The sequence below is a fragment of the Amborella trichopoda genome, chromosome 13, assembly GCF_054954075.1.
Source record: "Amborella trichopoda isolate Santa Cruz 75 chromosome 13, AtrichopodaSantaCruz75HAP2 v2.0, whole genome shotgun sequence".
In the NCBI taxonomy this organism is placed as follows: domain Eukaryota; kingdom Viridiplantae; phylum Streptophyta; class Magnoliopsida; order Amborellales; family Amborellaceae; genus Amborella; species Amborella trichopoda.
The window spans coordinates 48,303,791-48,325,006 of NC_142348.1; the positions used below are offsets into that span (position 1 = coordinate 48,303,791).

Below are 21,216 nucleotides of genomic sequence, written 5' to 3' on the forward strand. Positions count from 1 at the left end.
TGTGTTTAGGAGTGTTTTTTAAATAATGAAAAAAATATATAAATAAATATTTATGGCCAAAACACTTTCCAATATATTCCAAAATGATCAAAAATATAAAAATATATATCCCAAATAACATTTTTTTAAGAAAAAAAATATTATTTTTTTAAAAAAATTAATATCCCCGAGTTGGACCAACTTAAGGCAACTCAGGCTCAACAAGGGCCCAAGCCTGAGAAACTCGGCCAAGTATAAACTACTCAGGCGATTTTTCAATCATTGATCAAGAATGCGCAAATGAGGGCCCATGACCACTTCTTATATTTTCGCCCGATAAAAAAAGCCCCCACATGCCCTCACAAGGCCCAAAGAACATTATGCTCTGCATACAAAATAGAAACTAATGAGGAGCAAAACTAGAATATGCTTAAAATGAATGGTGAATTGACCATTACTTTCACTACTGCAGCCCACACACAGTCGCAAAAGATGCGAGGCCACAAACATTATACAAGGCTCATCGAGCCAGACTTTTGGGCCTACACCCGACCCAAGTCACACCCCAAAGTGACCCAAGTCACATCCCAAAGAGAGGCCTTGCCTGCCTACAATGTGGGTATAGCATCAATACTTCCCAACAGCTTTGTTGCCGCATGTGCAAGGCCAGTTCTCCCCAAAAAGAGGTCTCCCATGGATTCTCAGGCCTTGTGAGTGTCTGAAATATGCCAAAAAGAAGTTGGAAAATTTAGATTTTGGGCCATTAAAAGCTCTCGTTATGCTCGGAGCACTCATGCTTATCCTTTAAATCCCATTGAAAGTAAGTCAAAGACCCTTGGCACCCAGTTATTTCCAAGGACCTGAGATCAAGTCATTTTAACACCAAGCATTCCTCAAATTTTGATGACCGGGAGCAAGTTAAAGACCCAGTATAAATGATGCCATCAATATAGACACAAACAATAAGAAATTCATCCATACCTTTCTTTTTCAAATATAATGTGGATTCATTTTCACTTCTTTTAAATTGATTATCATGAAAATACCTGTCAATTCTACTAAATTATGCTCTCGGGGCTTGTTTAAGGCCATAGAGAGTTTTCTTTAATATATAGAACTTTTCTTTTTTTCCTTTAACTCTAAACCCTTCAGGTTGAGTTACATATACATCATCTTCAAGCCCTCTATTTAAAAAAGCAGATTTGAAATCAAGTTGATCAATGGGCCATTGTTTTTGAGCTGCAACTGCTAAAATTATTAGTATAATTTCTATTATTGCAACAGGGGAAATGTTTCAAAGAAATCAATACGGATATGTTGTGCATATCCTTTAGCTAATCGAGCTGTATGCTTTTGTACACTTCCATCAGTATTGTATTTGTTTTGAATATCCATTTTAGCTCTATCGCAATTTTCTCTTGAGGCAAATTTACTAAGTCCCATATTTAATATCTTGTATAGGCCATCATCTCATCTTTCATTATCTCTCTCCATTCTTCCTTTTCAACTGCTTCCTCAAAACGTGTTGGATCTGCAACAAAGAGAGAGTAGCTACAAGTTTCATAAATTTCTGATAAGGATCTAAATCTCCTTAGTGGGTTTTCTGAGGATGTATTTATAAGCAAATCATTACAAACTTTTGTGCCATTATTATTTTCAAAATTCAATGGAAGTGCAGAATTATCGTCCTTCATGGTTTCTCTCCAATCGAAACAATCATTTTCATCAAACTCAACATCAAGACTTGTGATTAACTTTTGGGAAAATTTTGTATAGGCCACTAATTCTTCATGGTATTTCATGGTAGACCTTTTTTCCATTTTTCTTTTAAGCAGCATAAGGAAATCTTTAAGGATTTCATCGTACCCCCTCATCTCTTATTTCCCTCTTGCATTGACTTTTTTACCATAAAAATTAACCCCAAGAAATCTTTTCATACTATTTTAACTCAAAAACATTTTTAATGGGTGGAAAGAGAAAAATATGGTAAAAAAGCCTTTGAGTTGAAATGGTATAAAAATATTTGTTGGAGGCTAATTTTTATAGTATCAAATCAATAAAAGAGGGAGATAACCAATACCCATTAGAGTATGAACTATATCTAATGAAAATACATTTCTCACTTTTGTCATCCAACTTTTTACGTAGTTCAGAATTGAAAAGTACATAGGCATTGCAACCAAAGACTTTAAAGTGACTTGCATGAAGTTTCTTTCCACTCCATGCTTCATATGGTGTTTGATTTTACAGTGCATTTGTTGGAGATCTATTCAACAAATGAACCGAGGTAGCTACATCTTGTGCCCAAAAATCATTTGAAAGATTTTTGCTTTTAACAAACTCCTTGCTATTTCAACAATATTCCTATTTTTTTTCTCCGCCACACCATTTTTCTTTGGTGTATAATGAGTGGTGAGTTGTCTATAGATACCATTTTCATTACTAAAGGACTCAAATTTAATTGAAACAAATTTACCACCGCTATCGGTTCGGCAAGTATTTATGGAAAAACCACTTTGCTTTTCAACCAATGCTTTGAATCATTGAAATGTTTGAAATGCCTCCGATTTTTGTTTTAGAAAATATATCCAACACATTCTACTGAAATCGTCAATAAATATCAAGAAATATTTATTGTCACTTAAAGATTTGGTTGGATTTATCTTGTGCAATTTATCGTGGATTTCATTCATTGTGGTAGAACCCCACCATTTCTTATTGTTATAGCTGGAAGGGTTTGGGTTTAGTACATTCTTGGAGGACTGAGCTTGTTGCTACGTGTTGGGTGCCGCTGCTATTGTTTTTATGGCAGTTGTTGTTAATTGTTATTACCGATACGTGTTCGGGGTGGTGGTTGTTGTTGTTATTGTTTTTGCTGTCACTGTTGCGGGATCGGGATCGGTTGCTAGAGAGGTGGCGATTTCGAGAGAAAAAGAAAAGGGGATGAGATGGGTTCTGGTCTGGTCTGAATGTTTGATCTGGTATAGAATATTTGGATCCGGATGCAGATCTGAAAAGTATATATTGGATTTGGATATGGATCCAGACTTTATCAGATCCAAAAAATATTATTTATTATCTATAGACTAATAGATAATAAAAATATTATATATATATAATAATAATAATAAATAATATATATTAACCGGGTTGGATCAAATTGGATCCATATGTACTCAAATTCAATTCAAATTTTAGATCCGGATCCGACCCGTCGAATTCAAATATTGGACCTATACCTGGATCCAGATGGGATCTCAAATTTGGGTTTTGGATCCCAACCGAGTAAATTCTCAAACCCTAGGATAGATAAAGAATTTTGTGAGGGACTTTGAGGTAGAGAGAGAGAGAGGGGAAAGAGAGAGGGGGTCGAAGAGTGGGAGAGGAGTTAAGAATAAGGGTGGTGTTCGTAATTTTTCCTTGTTTATGTCTTTTCTCTGTACATCTTTTTCTGGGAGTGATAATGTTTTATGACCTTCACACGTATGGAGCAATGACATTTATGATAGCATGGTCGTGGACTCGCAAATCGAGAGGTTCTCAGCCATCCATGTGGCTGCACCTTCTTACCATTCCATTATACCATTCCATTATGAAGCCATTAGAGGAGTTCGTTGATGAAAATAACCCCGCAAAGTATGGTGAATATGAATATGGTGAATTCTTCATGACAAGGAGGATGAGCAATTTCAAGAAGGTGGAGACGCATGTGATTGAGGTTACAGACTTCAAAAAGTCGAAATAACTACTACTAAACCCTATCTCTAGTGTTTGTTCAAATAAGTGGCGTTTGTTCCACAAACTATGTACCTGATAACGCCCAGCTATTATTCAAGTGTTACGTAGTATGGTGTGTGTCATCCTATTGCATTAAGATTGACAAGTTTGCTCTACATATAATCTCCCTATCTCTTCATCTTCTGATTATACTGAGGCATTATTCTCTCTCTGCTACACAGCACGTGCATCCCTCTCTATAAAGGGTGAGGGTGAGGGTGAGGGTGAGGTTTGTATGACCCTCTCAGACACGACATTCAACTCTCTGAATCAACGTTGTAGCCATGACGACATGTTGTCAAATTCGCTTGGCTAGAGCTCGAAGGCTTCCCTTTTACCTCACCAAGGATATTTCACAATTAAATTCCATGACCCCAAAATTTAGCATTTTACACGTGCTTCCCTGCAAGAGATTTATAATATATATACGTGTCAACTGAGAACCTAAAAGCTTAGGTCATGCTTATAGTTAGGAAGTCCCCGCTTAAACCAAAATCTCTGATTTTAAGGACTCCAAGATATCTTCAAAACATCACATTTTTTTAATGGAACCAACCTAAATCCATATTGTATTTTTTCAGAAACCTTTTCAAAAAGATTTCTTCCCCATAAATTTATTTCTTCATTAACTTATTAATATTGACTTTTGATTTAAAGATAAGCATATTAATAATAAGAGTAAATTAAGAATCTTGATTTAATAAAAATATTCCATAAAACTTTTTACCAATAAGTTCCTTTAAAAAGGTGTATGAAAAATCGAAGCAATATATTCCCCAAAAACTAAGATATCAAAATAATTGAATATCTCATAATAATAGGTAGAGTTAGAAGAAGTGTAACTCAATGAAAGAAAAATGGTTTTTTTTAAAACCTGGAACGTCTTTGTAAAGAGCAAGAGAGATTCAATGATACTAAATCTTTAGGCAACTAGGAATTCCATTTGGAATTTGAATTCGCTTACGCATTTTGTTGCTTTCTTTATGCATGGAGAAGTTTTATTAATTTCATATATATATTTTTATTTTTTATTTCATTGGTGTATATAACATAGCTCCCAATTAATTGGGAAAAGGTTATGATGATGATGATGATGATTATGGTGAATATAACACAGCATTTTGAATGGACCACCATTTTACATATTTAGATGTTTATGTTTTATTTTAGTTAAACTGCAGTCCTATACTCATGATCTTTTCTTTCTTTCTTTCTTTTTTTTGTGAAAAACAATCCTATACGTTATTTACAGTTCTTGTTATTTACTAATGCAGTTCTTGTTTTTAGCATCGTCGTTATTGTTGTTTTATTTTATGCCCCAATAAATTTATTATATGTTTCGTGTTTTGATAGCAGAGTAAGCATTGTTGTTGGACTGATTGAGAATTTTGACAAAAAATTATCCATTATTACTCTAATGACACTAGGTAAGGTCATAAAACTATTGTTAATAATTTTGTCTTTAAGGTATCTATACAATAACTGCAAATCATAGTTCTCTATTTTTCCATTTTTACATATCCAATTTTTTCACTCCATTTTTTGAGCCAAGTCCAAAATATCATAATTCTATAACTTTCTTTATTTTTGGGCAATCCATTGTTTTTTTCACCAATTTTTCATCCAACCTTTTTAAAATAAAACTGATGTATTACAGATGTTTGGTATGCCGATATTTTATTATTCTCTGGTTTGTGGACTATGATCAATGGACTTTGTACACATATGAATAATTTCAATAATTTCAGGGATTGGTCTTTGACTTTATATGAACCTTGCCGAAGTTTGGAAGGGTATGAGTTGGGATTTAGACGAAATATTGAATGAAGGCTTGAATATTTCAATAGGTTTTATCAAAAGGCTAACCGACACTAAGTTACCAGATATTTTTCGTGATTTCAATGTCGGTCAATATTATATTTTGATTTTTTCATCTGTAGCAAATTTATTTATTATTATTTTAAAAAAAATTGTAAAAATATTTATTTTAAAATAATAAAAAAAATAAAATCCTCCCCCGAATTCACCAAAGCACCAAATTGCTTCGTTTTAGAGAAAAAACCCGAAGCAGATAAGCGAACCTGATAGTATTACTCTCATATACATAATGTGCATCTCTCTCCTCTCTTTCATAGGGGTGGCAATGGACCTGACCAGACCTGGGACCCACGGGTAAACCCAACCTCAGGTCTAGTATGGGCTCAAATTTTGGACCCAAATGCTATTTGGGCCCGGTTCTAGGTCCAGCCAAATCCGACCCCTACCCGACCTGAAGTTATAGTCACGAGGTATATGATGGAAATCATGTGTCTTACGGAAAAAGTTTACATAAGGATGCTACCTTATTGTGTAGAACTACGGATGCCCCTCAAAAATCCATCGGAAAAGATAGTTTTAATGTTGAAAAACCCTTTGATTGAACATCTCGACATCGAGATGTATGATTATGAAAAATAAAAAGATTTTATGTCTCAGAAATAGTGCATTTTACAACATATCATCTACCCCGTCCATTTTCAAGGTTTCAATATGTGTATAGATCTACTTGATTTTAATCATTTTTTAAATTTAAAATTTTATAATTAGATATAAAAATAAATTTTGAGATAATCTTAAGAATATTTTACATAAAAATTATATACCATGATAAATTTTGAAGGTGCACTATACCTCTACACCTACGAATGCTCCATTGTGCCAACTGCACCCGTGTCTTTAAGTGCAAGTTATGTTATCATATTATAACAATATTGGCAACATTTACAGTATTATTGACAAAAAAAGGAAGCTCGTAATCATAGGGTATATTATAATAAACAAAATGGCAAAAAAAAAAAAAGACTAATAGAAATAGGATGCCAGTGGATCCAACCAAACCCCGGACCCAATGGGGCCGGGTATGGATAAAACTTTTGGAGGTGACTACTATTTGGGTCCAGGTCCGGGTCATGCCGTACCCGACCCATTGACACCCCCACTCTTCATACACAATATACATGTCTCTCCTTTCTTTCATACACAACATGCAACAATCTGAATCAACATTGTAGGCCTCCATAGAGACACCGTACTATCTTGGCAAACTGTAGATTTACGCTTACTTGTTCATTTATAGAAACGTATAAATAATTATCTGAATATGCAATAGATAGCACATCGCGTCAATAATCAGTTGAAAATTTTGGATGCATAGAAATAGGTAATTACTCCTTCTCTTCCGATATATACTTGGTATAGTGCAATGCATTAGAGACTATGCGTTTAGAGAATTTTCTGTATCACCTTATACAAACCTCACCCTTAATAATTTGATCCGTAAGTAAAGACCTAACAGCTACTTAGTTATTATCATATTTACTACAATGTCTATGCAAACAAATGAGAAATTATCATTTACTACAAAATTTGATCTTCACCTTTGTAGATTTAATACTTCTCTGTTATGCTATATCTCCATAAATTGATCAAATTAAATGTGTCTTTGTCCACATAAGATTGATCTTCAGCACCGTGCAAGTCTATATATCCTTTTTTTATCCAATTTAATGAAATCATGTACATCTTAGTGAGACGTATCTAATAAAAAGATAAAAAATAATAATTCTCAAAAAGAAATTGATCAAAATATCCCTAAACTTTTTTCGAGGTATTTTGATCAATTTATTTCATGTAAAATATTTGATATTTTTTGTAGATTCGCCCATATTTCATGAACACACGTTCCAAATTTCAGATCATTCCGATTTGTAGAAAAAAAAAAGTAAAAAATGAAACACTACTGAACATCTATGATCGTCAGATCGGCCCAGATTTGATCTAGGCCATTTGGTATTTACTGTAGCAATACACGAATCGACGTACCGTAGCATCTTCCATATATATATATATATATATATATATATATATATATATATATATATATATATATATATATATATATATATATATATATATATATATATATATATATATATATAGACCAATACCACCATCACGCAATAAAGTTCATTAAATATCTCCTCTATAGTGACTCGTTGTTCTTTCTATATGTAGGTAGGAGTAGATTTTAAAAACCTAGAGAATGATTTCTAGAGAGTTGCCTCTTCTCAACGACATCAAATTAAGCAATTCGATGTAGTTTCCTTATAAATACTACGGCATTATTTAGAAGATAAAGATATCGGTTTAGCAGGAGAAAGAAACACTCGCGACTTTGGGATAGAAATCCTTTGAGGGCCCGTTTGGATCCCTGAATGTTGCAATCCTAAGAAAAGTTAATCCCAAAATTGAGATTTTTTAGAATCGGGTTTACTGGAAATGTCAATTCCCTGTTTGGGTCTCTAGTGGAAATCAAGAAAATGCAAATTCTCCCACTCTCTCAAAAATTTGAGATAGTTTCTCTCTCTAAAATTTTAATACTCTCTTTTAAAAACATAAAATTTGAAATAGTTTCTCTCCCTAAAAATTTTGAGATAGTTTCTCTCTCTATAAATTTTAAATACTTTCTCCCCCTAAAATTTGATATAGTGTCTCTCTCTAAAATTTTGAGATACTTTCTCTCTCTATAAATTTATATACTTTCTCTCTCTAAAATTTGATATAGTTTCTCTCTAAAATTTTGAGATACTTTCTCTCTTTAAAACCTAAAATTTGAAATGGTTTCTCTGTATAAAAATTTTGAGATTGTTTCTCTCTCTAAATAATTTCAAATAGTTTCTCTTTTCAAACAATTTCAGGTGGTTTCTCTCTCTAAATTATAAGATCGTTTCTCTCTCAAAAAATTTAAAGCACTTTCTCTATCTAAACCTTAAAATTTGATATAGTTTCTTTGTAAAAATTTTAAGATAGTTTATCTCTCTAAGAAATTTTAGGTGCTTTCTCACTCTAAAATTTGATATAGTTACTCTCTCTAAAATTTTAAGATGCTTTCCCCCACTAAAACTTAAATTTTGAAATAGTTTCTCTCTAAAATTTTCAGGTAGTTTTTCTCTAAAATGTTAATATACTTTCTCTCTAAAATTTAAAATTTGATATAGTTTTTCTATCTAAAATTTTTCAAATAATTTCTCTCTCTAAAAATTTTAAGTACTTTTTCTATCTAAAATTTGATATAGTTACTCTCTCTAAAGTTTTAAGATATTTTCTATCTCTAAAACTTTAAATTTGAGATAGTTTCTCTCTCCAAAATTTCCAAGTAGTTTTTTTATCCAAAATTTTAATATACTTTCTCTCTCTAAAACTTAAAATTTGAGATAATTTCTCTTTCTAAATATTTCAAGTACTTTCTCTATCTGAAATTTAATATAGTTTCTCTCTCCAAAGTTTTAATATATTTTCTCTCTCTAAAACTTAAAGTTTGAGATAGTTTCTCTCTTTAAAAACTTTTGGTAGTTTCTCTATCTAAAATTTGATATAGTTTCTAACCTCTATAATTTTAATATGCTCTCTCTCTAAAACTTAAAATTTGAGATAATTTCTCTCTCTAAATGTTTGGGGATATCTCTCTGAAAAAAATTTAAGTAGTTCGTCTCTCTAGTAGTTAATGTAGTTTCTCTCTCTAAAATTTTAAGATATTTTCTCTCTCTAAAATTTTAATATGGTCTCCCTGGAACTTTAAATTAGAGGTAGTTTCTCTATCTAAAAATTTTAGATAGTTTCTCACGCTAAAAAAGTTTTTATATTTTCTCTCTAAAAAAAATTCATATACTTTCGCTCTCTAAAGTTTGATATAGTTTCCCCCTCTAAAATTTTAATACGTATTCTCTATTTAAAATTTGATATAGTTTCTCTCTCTAAAATTTTAATATTTTTTTTGTTCTTCAGCAGCAAAATGGATCATTTCCATGAAATGTCAATTCCACACACTTTGGTAGAATTGAGATTTCCAAAATTTAGGATTAAAATTAGCATTCGTGGATCCCCACGGAAATCTCAATTCCAACAGAAATGTCAATGCTAAGCGAACCAGACACGATTGGCCCAATTTTTCTAAGGAAAGTGACTCCTAAAAATATGAATCCAATGAGCCAAACGGGCGGGCCATGAGAGATTATTGTTTGAAAATATTTAATATTTATTCAAAATTTTAAAAAAACCTATACGTTTTCTCCTAGATATATCTAAAGGGTGCAGTAGGCATACAGATGCATCCGTAGCTGTAGAGGTAAGGTGCACCTTCAAATTTTATCATGGTATATAATTTTGATATAAAATGTTCTTAGGATTATCTCAAAATCTATTTTTATATCTAATTATAAAATTTTTAATTTAAAAAATGATTAAAATAAAGTAGATCTATAAACATATGAAAATCTTGAAAATGGACGGTGTAAATTTTTGAGGTGCATCCATAGTTCTACATTATAAGATTGCATCCTTATATAAACTTTTCAAATATCTAAAATATGAAATGAATCATACATTACCCAATTGTTTATATATTTTCCCTTCCATCTTGTCCCTAAATACCTCCCACAAAAATAGGAGGAGAGAGTTTTCCCTAGTAGATGAGAGATAGCGAGAGAGGATGATCCACATATATAGTTGCTAAGGAACTAAATTTTAGAAACAAAAAAAATTATGTAGGAGTTCCTTAAAATTTAGGAAATACACAAAATTAAAATAAAATCCATGATCCGTCAATGTGCACAACACTATGTAACTCTATGGTGTTATTACTTTTTCTTTTATATAAGAGTGTGATTTGCATAAGGTTGCAATCTTAAACAATCCAATTAAGGGGCACCTCTAAATTTTATCATAAGATATAATTTTGATGTAAAACATTATTAGGATTATTTGAAATCTATTTTCCATCTCTAATTATAAAATTTTGAACTCCAAAAATATTTAAAATCAAGTAGGTCTATAAGCATATGAAAATCTTGACTATTTAGATTATATGTGCAAGATGCACTATTTTTTAGACTCAAAATCTTTTGTCTTTCTCATTTTCCTTATAAAAAACGGTTTGGTTGTGGTTTTATAAGGTTGCAATCTTAAACAATCCAATTAAGACGTTCAAATTTTACCATAACATATAATTTTGATGTAAAATATTCTCAGGATTATCTCAAAATCGATATTTATATCTAATTATAAAATTTTAAATTCTAACAATGGTTAAAATCAAGTAGATCTATAAACATATGAAAATTTTGAAAATGGACGGTCTAGATAATATGTTGAAAGATGCACTGTTCCTTAGTCTCAATATCTTTTTATTTTTCATATTCATACATCTCGATGTCAAGATGATCAATTAGAAGCATTTTCAACATTAAAACAACTTTTTCCATGAGGTGCATCCGTAGTTATACATTTTAAGGTTGCAACCTTATGTAAAGTTTTTCCAAAGAGTTTTCAACATTAAAATAACCTTTTCAGGCGGATTTTTGAGGTGCACCTTAATTCCACATTTTAAGGTCGCAACTTTATATGAACTTTTTCCTTTAGCTAATATTGCCATGTTGTTTTGTATTTTTTGCATAGTTTTGAGATGCGCCTTATTCCAATAGTATAAAGTTGTCGCTTTATAGAAAATTCCATACATGTCCGTTATATTTTCGGTTATTATGGCTCTATTGAATAGTTTCTGTTATTACTACCGTGTCTGTTTTTTCATGTCAAAACGGAAATTTTACAAAAAATACGGCTTTACCATTTTTAAAGTATTACACCAATTTCGGTTCTTCAAGAACCAAAAAATGTTTTATCTCTCTTGTAGTGTATTACCTCTATGAAGTCATAGATATCCGATAAAATCAAAGGGAAACAATCCCTAAATTTGGAATAAATCTTAAGGATTATGATATTAGAAGAATCTTATAACGTATATAAAAAAAAAAATTCGGTTTTTGAATTTATTCAAAAGCCTAAATTCGTCCTAAATAATTAAAAATATTTTGAATTTAATTTTTTGACAACCAAAAAACGATAAAATCATCTTGTTTAAAACTTTTCGTTTTGATATAAAAAAAACAATCACAATAGTAATAATGAAAAGTATTCGTTAAAACCGTAATAACCAATATGTATGTACTTTTCCCTATTTCTTATTTCTTTTAATAAAACGATTACAGACTTGACATCCACACTTATTACAGTAAATAAAAAAAGAGGCAAATAATTCAACCTATCTTATTCGGTTGGTTTTATCCATTGGTGTGGGACAGCGTCACGTTCTGTTTCTGAGCACGCCGTGTCGTTTCTTTCTTTTTGCTCCTGTCCCTAGTGAATGAATCATTCAAAAGCTGAACGCCCGTATCTTTCAAAATCATTAAGAAAGCTCAATTGCTAGAGCTGTTAATGGCCCGGGGTGCCCTCGGGCTTCCGGGCCAGGGCTGTTAGCAGCCCTATTAATGTGCCACTAACATGCTTCGGGCCGGGCTGTCATGTATACATGTGGCGCTCAAGCCATGCCGGGCTTTTGGTGGGCCTTCCTAGAAAAGCCCGAAGTTTTGCCCACAGTCGGGACCTTGAAGTAAAACCACTCATCCACCCATCTGAAAACTTGGATCGGCCTTGCAAATCGGTCGCCCATGAAATCATGTTGGATCGACAAATACTTTGCAGGACCCTGCAAATACTTTGCAGGACCCCACAATCAACCTTATCATATGCCTTCGCAAAGCCTAGCTTACAAATAAGGCCTAGTTTAGTCCGTTTCCTTCTTTCTTATGCACAAATTTCTTATTTTAGAGTACTTTTGTTTCGTAGGATATTTTTTCTTTTGTGAGGTTGACTTATCATTTTCTTTAGTATGTTTAAATTGTAATAAATATTTGGAGTTGTCTTTTGGAGGAGTCCGTTTTTGTTGAGTTATTTTAGGATGATGAAGCACATCCTTTCCGTTCTTTTTTAAGTAAATATTAGATTGAGTTGATAGTTTCTTATTTTGAATAATAAGTTTTTTTCCTTATCTTTTGGTTAATAAAGATCCTTATTAGGATTAACATTGAAGTAGTGGACTTCCTTTTTTGTAGGGAGTTTTAGAAAGCAAGTTTTTTAGTGTATTAAAAAGGAACACATACAATGTATTGGATGATGAATTTTGGTTGAATAAAAAAAAAGATTATTTTGTAGAGCGAAAGAGGGAGCATGACTCTTGTTTTTCTTTGCTTCTACTCTTGTTGATGGTATGTGGTGGAGATCTCGGATCCCCACATCGGTGTTTCTTCGTACAAATTTCTTGTCAGTTTCTTAATTTCTTTCTAAAACTGTGATTCTTTTGCCGGTTATTAGCGCCCGTTAATTTTTGTGGATTGTGGCCTTCAGTCAATTCTTGTGGATTGTGGCCTTCATTAATAAGGCATCATCGCTTGTAACATGGTCTACGACCAGATATCGAGAATGAGCCTATCCAGCGAGAGCAAACCTCCGAGATACTGAGATAAAAGACTTGAAAAGGCAAGTTGAGGAATTGACCTAGCGCTTGGTACAAAACCAAGTAGTAACACACTATGACGATGGTAGTGAGTCGGAAGTTATTTTCGAGTATATGATCTATGCGCATGCTCCGTGTCGGGAGCCCCATGTTGAAGAGAATAAATTATGAGATTTAATTGATCTGCGTGATTTGAATGGAACGAGGCTGATTTTGACGTCGATTGTATCAAAAATTTGCGAGTTATAAATTGGGATCTTCCACCAATTTTCGATACATACTTAGATGAAGATCAAGGTTTTGTATGAGATTAATCTGTAATGATGATCAATATTGTGTGATTAAACCAATATTTGACAAAGAAAAAAAAGAAATGCCTCAAAGGAGAAGCAATAGGTGAATCTAGTGCTCATCTCCAAGATACATATGTGGTGTGCCCTAAGGCTAAGTTTGAGCAATTTCAACAAGTTTATGTGGTTGAACAGACTCTATTGACATACAACGACCCTTTTCTCAAGAATTTATCATTTTCAATGCACAATCGTTGTGTTATTACTAGATCACTAACCCACAAGTCCCAGGATAGTGTTTACAATGTACGAGTTAAAGAAGGTTGCGAGGCTATTGAAAAATTCATCTTCTTCAAAACTCGTCCTTGAGTTTTCTCCAACCGGGAGAGAATGATGCAGGTAAAGCTCCGATTGCTAAAAAATTTTAATTTTAATTTTAATTTTAATTTTAATTTTAATTTTAATTTTAATTTTAATTTTAATTTTAATTTTAATTTTAATTTTAATTTTAATTTTAATTTTAATTTTAATTTTAATTTTAATTTTAATTTTAATTTTAATTTTAATTTTAATTTTAATTTTAATTTTAATTTTAATTTTAATTTTAATTTTAATTTTAATTTTAATTTTAATTTTAATTTTACTTTTAATTTTAATTTTAATTTTAATTTTAATTTTAATTTTAATTTTACTTTTAATTTTAATTTTAATTTTAATTTTAATTTTAATTTTAATTTTAATTTTATTAATTTTATTTTTAAAGATGTTGGTAAACTCTTTTTTTTTTATTAGGGTTAATTGGTAAAAATATGATTTTTAGGTTAGTTTAATAAAACCTATTTTTTTAAGAAAATGCATTTTTTTCAAAAGTATAAGTCCTTTATTTTTAAAAAATTGTTCATGCGAGCTGGACCGCATATCTACATATGCAATCCAGAAAGTGTAAAGCATCCATCTTAAAGATGGATGCAAGTACGTGTTCCATCTAAAAACAATGGAAATTAACGGTCCAAATGTATTCTTACAAGAGTTATTATTTTTAGTTTTAAAATTTATTTGGTTTTTTATATTCATGATCTCCATGTTAGAGATTACATGTCTTAAAAAATTAAGTCTTAAAATCAATTTACAAAATAGATTTATTAAGACGCCCGCATTTCTATATATGAAGGCTGGCCGCATAGAAACCGGGTACTTACGTTTTTTTTAGGTCTGTTTTTTCTTTCTTTTACATGAGTTGTTTTTTCTTTCTTTTACATGAGTTGTTTTTTAGGAAACTTTGTTTCTTTCTCTTTTGTGAGGTTGACTTTTCCTTTTTTTAGTAAGTTTAAATTAGAAAAAATATTAAGAGTCCATTTTTGTTCAGTTTTTTAGGATGATGAAGCACGTCCTTTCCTTTCCTTTCTTTTTTAGTAAGTATTAGATTAAGTTGCTGGTTTTTCTTTTTGAACAAGTTCTTTCTTTATATTTTTTTGAAAAATAAATCCACTAAAAAAAAACATAAATTTAAAAAAAGAAATCCACTTAAAAACCCTTTTTAAATAAGTTATTTGCTAATTTTTTTTGAAAGGCCAATGGGGATTTGGGCCCTATCTTTTGGTGAGGATGGAGTAAGAGACTTTATCGCAAACCTCGTTGGTATTGCTGCCAACCTAGCCCATTCTCAAAATAGATTTATGTTGTGTATGAGAGAGATGAGAGAGGCATGTTTATAGAGAGGTATGCATGTTCTGTATGTGAGAAAGAGAGAGGGTGATCAAAATTTGTCAATCTTAATACAATAGGATGATACAAACCATATTCCATGGAAGTGTTAAGTAAATAAGTTATTTGCTATTTTTTTTTTAAAGGCCAATGGGGATTTGGGCCCTACCCTTAGAGTAATAGACTTTATCGCAAAGCTCGTTGGTACTACTGCCAACCTAGCCCAATCTCAAAATAGATTTATGTTGCGTATGAGAGAGATGAGAGAGGCACGTTTATAGAGAGGTATGCATGTTCTGTATGTGTGAAAGAGAGAGAGGGTGATCAAAATTTGTCAATCTTAATACAATAGGATGATACAAACCATATTTCATTGCAAATTTAATTAATTTATCAGGTACATAATTTGTGGAACAAAGCCACTTATTCTAACAAACACTAGAGATAGGCCTTATTAGTAGAAATACGGAAGACCTTAGTAGTAGAAACGCTGAAAGGAAAGCAAGAGCGAGCAAGCAAGGGCACAAAGCATTGCAAACATCTCACAATGAGAGTGGCTTATTTGGACTTTCTAAAGTCTGCAACCTGAATCACAGGCTTGTCCAACTTCATGAAATTGCTGATCCTCCTTGTCATAAAGTATTCACCCCATTTGTATTCATTATAATTTGCAGGGTTGTTTTCATCAACCAGCTCCTCTAATGGCTTCACAATGGTATGGTAAGAAGGTACAACCGCAAGGATGGCTGAGAACCTCTCGAGTTGAGAGCTCACGACCACTCTGTGGACTAAGCTATCATAAATGTCATTGCTCCATACCTGTGAAGGTCATAAAACACTATCACTTCCAGAAAGAGATGTAAAGGAAAAAAATCAGCAAACTTCATCTCCTCTATAGACCCTATCTTCTTGTTTTCATCTCTCTCTCTATCTTAGCTTTAACTTGACATCTCTCTGTATCTCTCTCTTAGCAAATATGTTGTTGCCAAAAGATTTCATGCTCCTGTTGGAGCATATTGTTTATTTACTCCTTCGGGTTAAACTCAATTTAAGAAGTACTTTTAGACCAAATTTGGGGAAATAAATCTCATAGACTAACGTCAAAAAATTTCGATGGCCTTGAAAACTGAAATGCCTCAAAATAGAATAGAAACTATCATGTTTTTTGGAGGCTGAGATCAAGGCGTTAGAGAACTCAAAATTAATCGTTTTTCTAATCTAGTAATTATTAGATGGTTCTCAAAAATTCATATCATAAAGAGAGAGAAAACAAATCTCCTCCAAAGCAGGTCTTTTTTCCGAGGGAATAAATGCATAGTGTATGTTCTCATGAGAGCAATAACATAATTAGTTAAGGAAAATGTTTTGATAGGGTTATAAAGTAAAGGGAAATATTTTTACGGACCCCAACAACCCAGGTTACATGCGACCCTACTTTTTAGCCATTCAATCTGAATCGAACGACTACGATTGTTCATACCACAATGTCATGCCAAACATTGTTTTATTTTTCATTTTTTTTTACAAAACATTTTTTTATGAAATTTTGGGTGTCCCATCAGAAAATGAGAACGAACCTGGAAAAAAACAATTTTAAAAAAAAATTATGCAAAAATTGATGACCAAAATGCCCCTGAAATTTTCAGGGGTATTTTGGTAATTTTTTGTCATCGGAAATATTTGTTTAAATATTTTTATCATGGGTGCCCTTGTTAGATTTATGCATGCCCCAAATTTTGCTTCAAATTTATTTATAGAATAAAAATAAAAAATAAAATACTATGAGCCTTCTTATCAAGATCCAACGGTTAAGTGCTAGCTTGAGACATTGTGAGACAAGCCATCTACTCGAATATGATGGCTGAGACTAGGATCACATATACCATTTATGTGGATGGAGTCGTATAGAGAGCCCTTTCTGTAAGTAAAGCCTCACCTCCAAACTCATGGAAAATTGTAGAACTAACATCATAAAACCTTCAAGCCGATTATCTTGACCTTCACAATCATGGTTGTGAAAAAAACTTGGGATTTCAATCCTTAAAAATAGGGTAAGTTGATAAGCCGTCCAAACCGTCTTTTTTTCAAGTGCTTATGGATAGGTAAGATTTGTTTCATTTTTTAACTACAATTGTTATAATCAGTAACGGAATTGTTTTTAAAACCGTTATAGAGATTTCCAATGTCCAAAGTATATAGAGATTTCCAATGGCCAAAGTATTTCCTGGACGAGGTTTCGAGATAAGGCTTTCTTTTCTTTCCTTTTTTCATAAGCCCTAGCCTCATAGAACCTGTACGCATTTGTTAATACATACCTGAAGGACGTCACCAGCAACAATGATGTAAGAGTCGGGTATGGGCTTAATCCTTAGCCACTGACCGTCCGATCTTCGATAAGCCTCCAATCCACAAACCTCATCAGTGGTTAAAAGGGTGAATGCACTTGGATCTTTGTGAGGTCCTTTGCCCAAAGCCAACTCTGGGTCACTGCAGGGTGCGTAGTGATTAGTGCGAATATAGGTCATGCCCTCTTCGAAATAGGGGTGCAATCGATCAGATGGGAGACCCAAGCTGAGAGAAATGAGCTCCATCAATTGATAACTCAACTTTAAGCACCCTTGGGCGAAGTCCTGGCATATTTTCCTGTAGGAGAGGAGAGAAGTGAGCATAGTGAGAGAAATCTCTTCTCTCGTTTTCTTTTCGGGGACCAAAAAAAAAGAAAAAAGAAAAATTCCCCCAAAAAGGATCAGATCCGAGTGTTTAGAAAATCGAAAGAGAGAAATCTCCTCTTTTTCAGCGAAGCTTTTGGTAATCTAGCATTCGAAGTGCACATAATATAAGAGCACACTTAAAATGTTCTAGCTTAAAAGACATCACTGTTTTTGGACTCGGCCGAGGTGACTCGAAAAATCCAAAAGAGAGTGAGCTATGTACTTAATTACATTAAAGAAAGGGAGATGGAGACGATGAGCATACAATTGAGAGAGAGAGAGAGTCTATTACTTGTAATCCTCTGGCTTTTCCGGCCACATGTTCCTTATTATCTTGGTCTCCTTGCAGTCTGGCTCCATGTTCTCTGGTACCTCGAGCTCCTCCATCGCCGCCATATTATCGTAAACTTCAACCCAATCCATGGTATTCTTGGTGTGGTCATGATCATTGTAACCCCAAGGGTTCCTTATATCTCTAGCTACCTTCTTCTTCTCCTCATGTGGCAAAGCGGAGAAACCAGCTATGGCCACCTTCAGATTAGACCAGAGATCAGGCGACAGACCATGGTTAACTACTATAAAGAAGCCCCAGTCTTTGAAGGCAGTGTGCACTTGTTTAGCAATACTAGTCATGGCCTCCTCCTTGGAGGAATTTTGGGGCAACTGAAGTGGAGCTAGGTCGATTATTGGGACATTTTCTAAATACTTGATTGAATCTGGGGATGGACGAGCCTCTACGGGTTGAATTAGAGCTGCATCAACAGAGGGAGCCATTTTCTCTCGATGCTCTGTAAGTCTAATCAATGGATGATGCTTGATGCTTGGTCTCTTGATTCATGGCGAACCCCGCTCACCTGTTTATAGGTCCTCGGCCTCTTTCTTTTTTTTGCCACGATTACAAAAAAACCCACAGAGTGCAGCCAAATTTTTTTTCTCATTTTTTACCTCAAATTTAATTTCCCGCAGAGATCCCAAATCAAATAAGCCATATTCTTTTTTCTTTTGACAAAAATGCCAATAGTACGAAACAACCCCATTTATACCAGTCTGTCCCCATTTTGTGCTATAACATCTGCCCAAAGCGCCGGACCGTCTGTATTTTGTATGTATCAAACTGTATTTTGTATGTATCAAACTGTATGCTTTTCAAAAACAAAGTGCCGAACCACCCCATTAGTGCTTGACTACATATTTTTCAAAAGATATTTTGGTCTTCATCTTACCTTTTTTTAATACTTCAGGGGTATTCGTTAATAAAGCTAACTTTCAGGTGAAAAGGGAGAAAGAAAAGTTTTGAGTTAGTTGCATAAAAAACCTGTAATTGGGCTACTTTAATTTTGTACTTTATTTATTGCTTGGAAATGGGGTATGATTAGAAGCCAATATACGGTATCAAATAGTTGTTTGTGCGTGTCAAAAATATTGCACAGCCATCATGCATAGGGATCGAAAATGGGCCTACATGGATTCTCAACGAACACACTCTCTCTAAGTAATTATAAATAGCCACATTTATTTCTTTTAACTCCATGTTCTCTTTCACTATCATTTTACATGCAAATTATTTAGTTTTGTCACTTCTGTTAATGAATTCTCAACGACTCTTCTCTCTCTCTTTCTTTTTATATATATATGGATAATTTTTAGCAGATAATTTCCTCTATCTTCATGTGATTGTAGTCATGTCTACGTTTTTTTCCATGATAAGCAATACTCATACAAGGCAAGAGGTTAGCCTTTTTCTCGTAGCCCTAAATTTCATTATTCCCTATCTATTTATTACTATTAGAAACATTTATTTTTCTTTTTGATTATTTTGTAGTGTTGGGGTGGTTGATTTTTCTTGTATAGACCTTTTTTTATTGTTAATTACATAATTAAATAAAATATGAAGTTATCAGTTAAGAACTGTACTTGTAGTTTCAATGGTAGCACATCTTCCTATTTTATTTTAATTTTTTTAATTTTAAATTAAGATTTTTCCTTATTTTCAATTTACTATCTAAAATATTTTTTGTGTTCAATTCTTTGTATTTTTTCATTTTTTTAGTTTTTATTATTCAGATTTTTATCTTGAAGCCCAAATGAGTTTTATTTTTATTTTTATTTACTATTTTTTTTTTTTTTTAATTCTTGGTCATTTAATTTTGAAGCTAGCTGAATTTCAATGTACTTTTTCTCGCTCTATCTTAAAGGGTTCCTTACTTTTTAGAATAAGAGTGGGATATTCATATTTTCCTATTCACTATATTATTTCTATCAAATGAAACATGCAAAATAGATCTATCTTCTCTCCTTATAATTATGTTAATATGGAAGCTCTCGCTTTCTTGCTATAATCGAATGTCCTTTCAAATTATCATTTCAAGATAGATAATTGTTTTTATAATTAACATTTTAACTTCATATGCAACGCACGTCCATATACTAGTTTATATTAAAATCTATTTTTAACCACAATTAGTTGTATTTTATTAAATATTACTTTGAATTGTTTTTCTTTTCTGGGGATATTTTATATTTTTTTAATAACTTTTAGGCGCTACAGTACTCAGGCGAGTACTCGACTGGGGCATGGACAGAGTAGTCAATCCAGATAGATTTTTCCAACACTGATTTTCATTTTCTTATTTGTACTCATGTGAAGAATGTAGGCCGTAGAAAAGGATGAGACTCATAAAACATAGCAATGGGCTTTGATAGACTTTGACAGGGATGATAATTTATCCGGTTTGGATCTGAAACCTATATCCTATTCTAATCCAGGTGTCGATCCAAGATTTGGATCCAATGGGTCGGATCTGGATCCAAAATTTGGATCTGAGTAATAATTCGGATCAGATCCAAGTTTACAAGTGGATTTGATTCGGATCTGCTTATTTTATTATATATTATTTTATATATGTAAACTAATTTATAAAATAATTTTTTTGATCCGATCAGGTCTAGATCCAGACCTAGATCCCACGTATACATTTCAAATTCGAATCCGAGTATCTCGAATCCAATTCCCATGTATAATATTTAGATCTGAAACCGGATCCTAGTGGATCCAAAACTGATGCGGATCTTGATCTAAATCCAATGTACACTTTGTATCCGAATCCAAATATTATGGATCCGATTGGATACAGATCTAGATCCAAATCCCATATATCTTGTTCGAATCTGAATCTAGATCTTAGTGGATCCGGACCCAATCCGTCCCATTCTCAGCCCTAGGCTTTAGATTTTGCCGCTTTTGTCTTTCGATTCGCAAAATGTCTTGTTGGCTGAGTAATTTCTTGATGCGAATTCGCATATACTTCACAACAATGTCCCATGTGAGAGAGAGCAGAGTGATAATGGCACTAACCAAGAAAACAACAGA

General features: G+C 32.7%; 1 protein-coding gene across 1 annotated transcript; it reads right to left on the reverse strand.

Moving 5' to 3' along the window:
* Positions 1 to 15,489: 15,489 nt before the first annotated feature.
* On the reverse strand, positions 15,490 to 18,677 carry LOC18438423 (protein LATERAL BRANCHING OXIDOREDUCTASE 1). The gene is made up of 3 exons (XM_088856733.1): positions 18,139 to 18,677; positions 17,451 to 17,778; positions 15,490 to 15,954 (listed from the first exon to the last, which is right to left on the reverse strand). The coding sequence occupies exons 1-3, from the start codon at positions 18,618 to 18,620 to the stop codon at positions 15,694 to 15,696; spliced, it is 1,071 nt and encodes a 356-aa protein (XP_088712859.1). The 5' UTR covers positions 18,621 to 18,677; the 3' UTR covers positions 15,490 to 15,693.
* Between the last annotated feature and the right edge of the window lie 2,539 nt (positions 18,678 to 21,216).

What these genes read in the sequence shown, in the direction of transcription:
- LOC18438423 (XM_088856733.1), bottom strand. Translation starts at nt 18,620, where the DNA reads ATGGCTCCCTCTGTTGATGCAGCTCTAATTCAACCCGTAGAGGCTCGT. An exon ending in GAAAAGCCAGAGGATTACAA is followed by an intron (nt 17,779 to 18,138) that starts GTAATAGACTCT and finishes CCTCTCCTACAG; the next exon opens with GAAAATATGCCAGGACTTCG. An exon ending in TTGCTGGTGACGTCCTTCAG is followed by an intron (nt 15,955 to 17,450) that starts GTATGTATTAAC and finishes TGACCTTCACAG; the next exon opens with GTATGGAGCAATGACATTTA.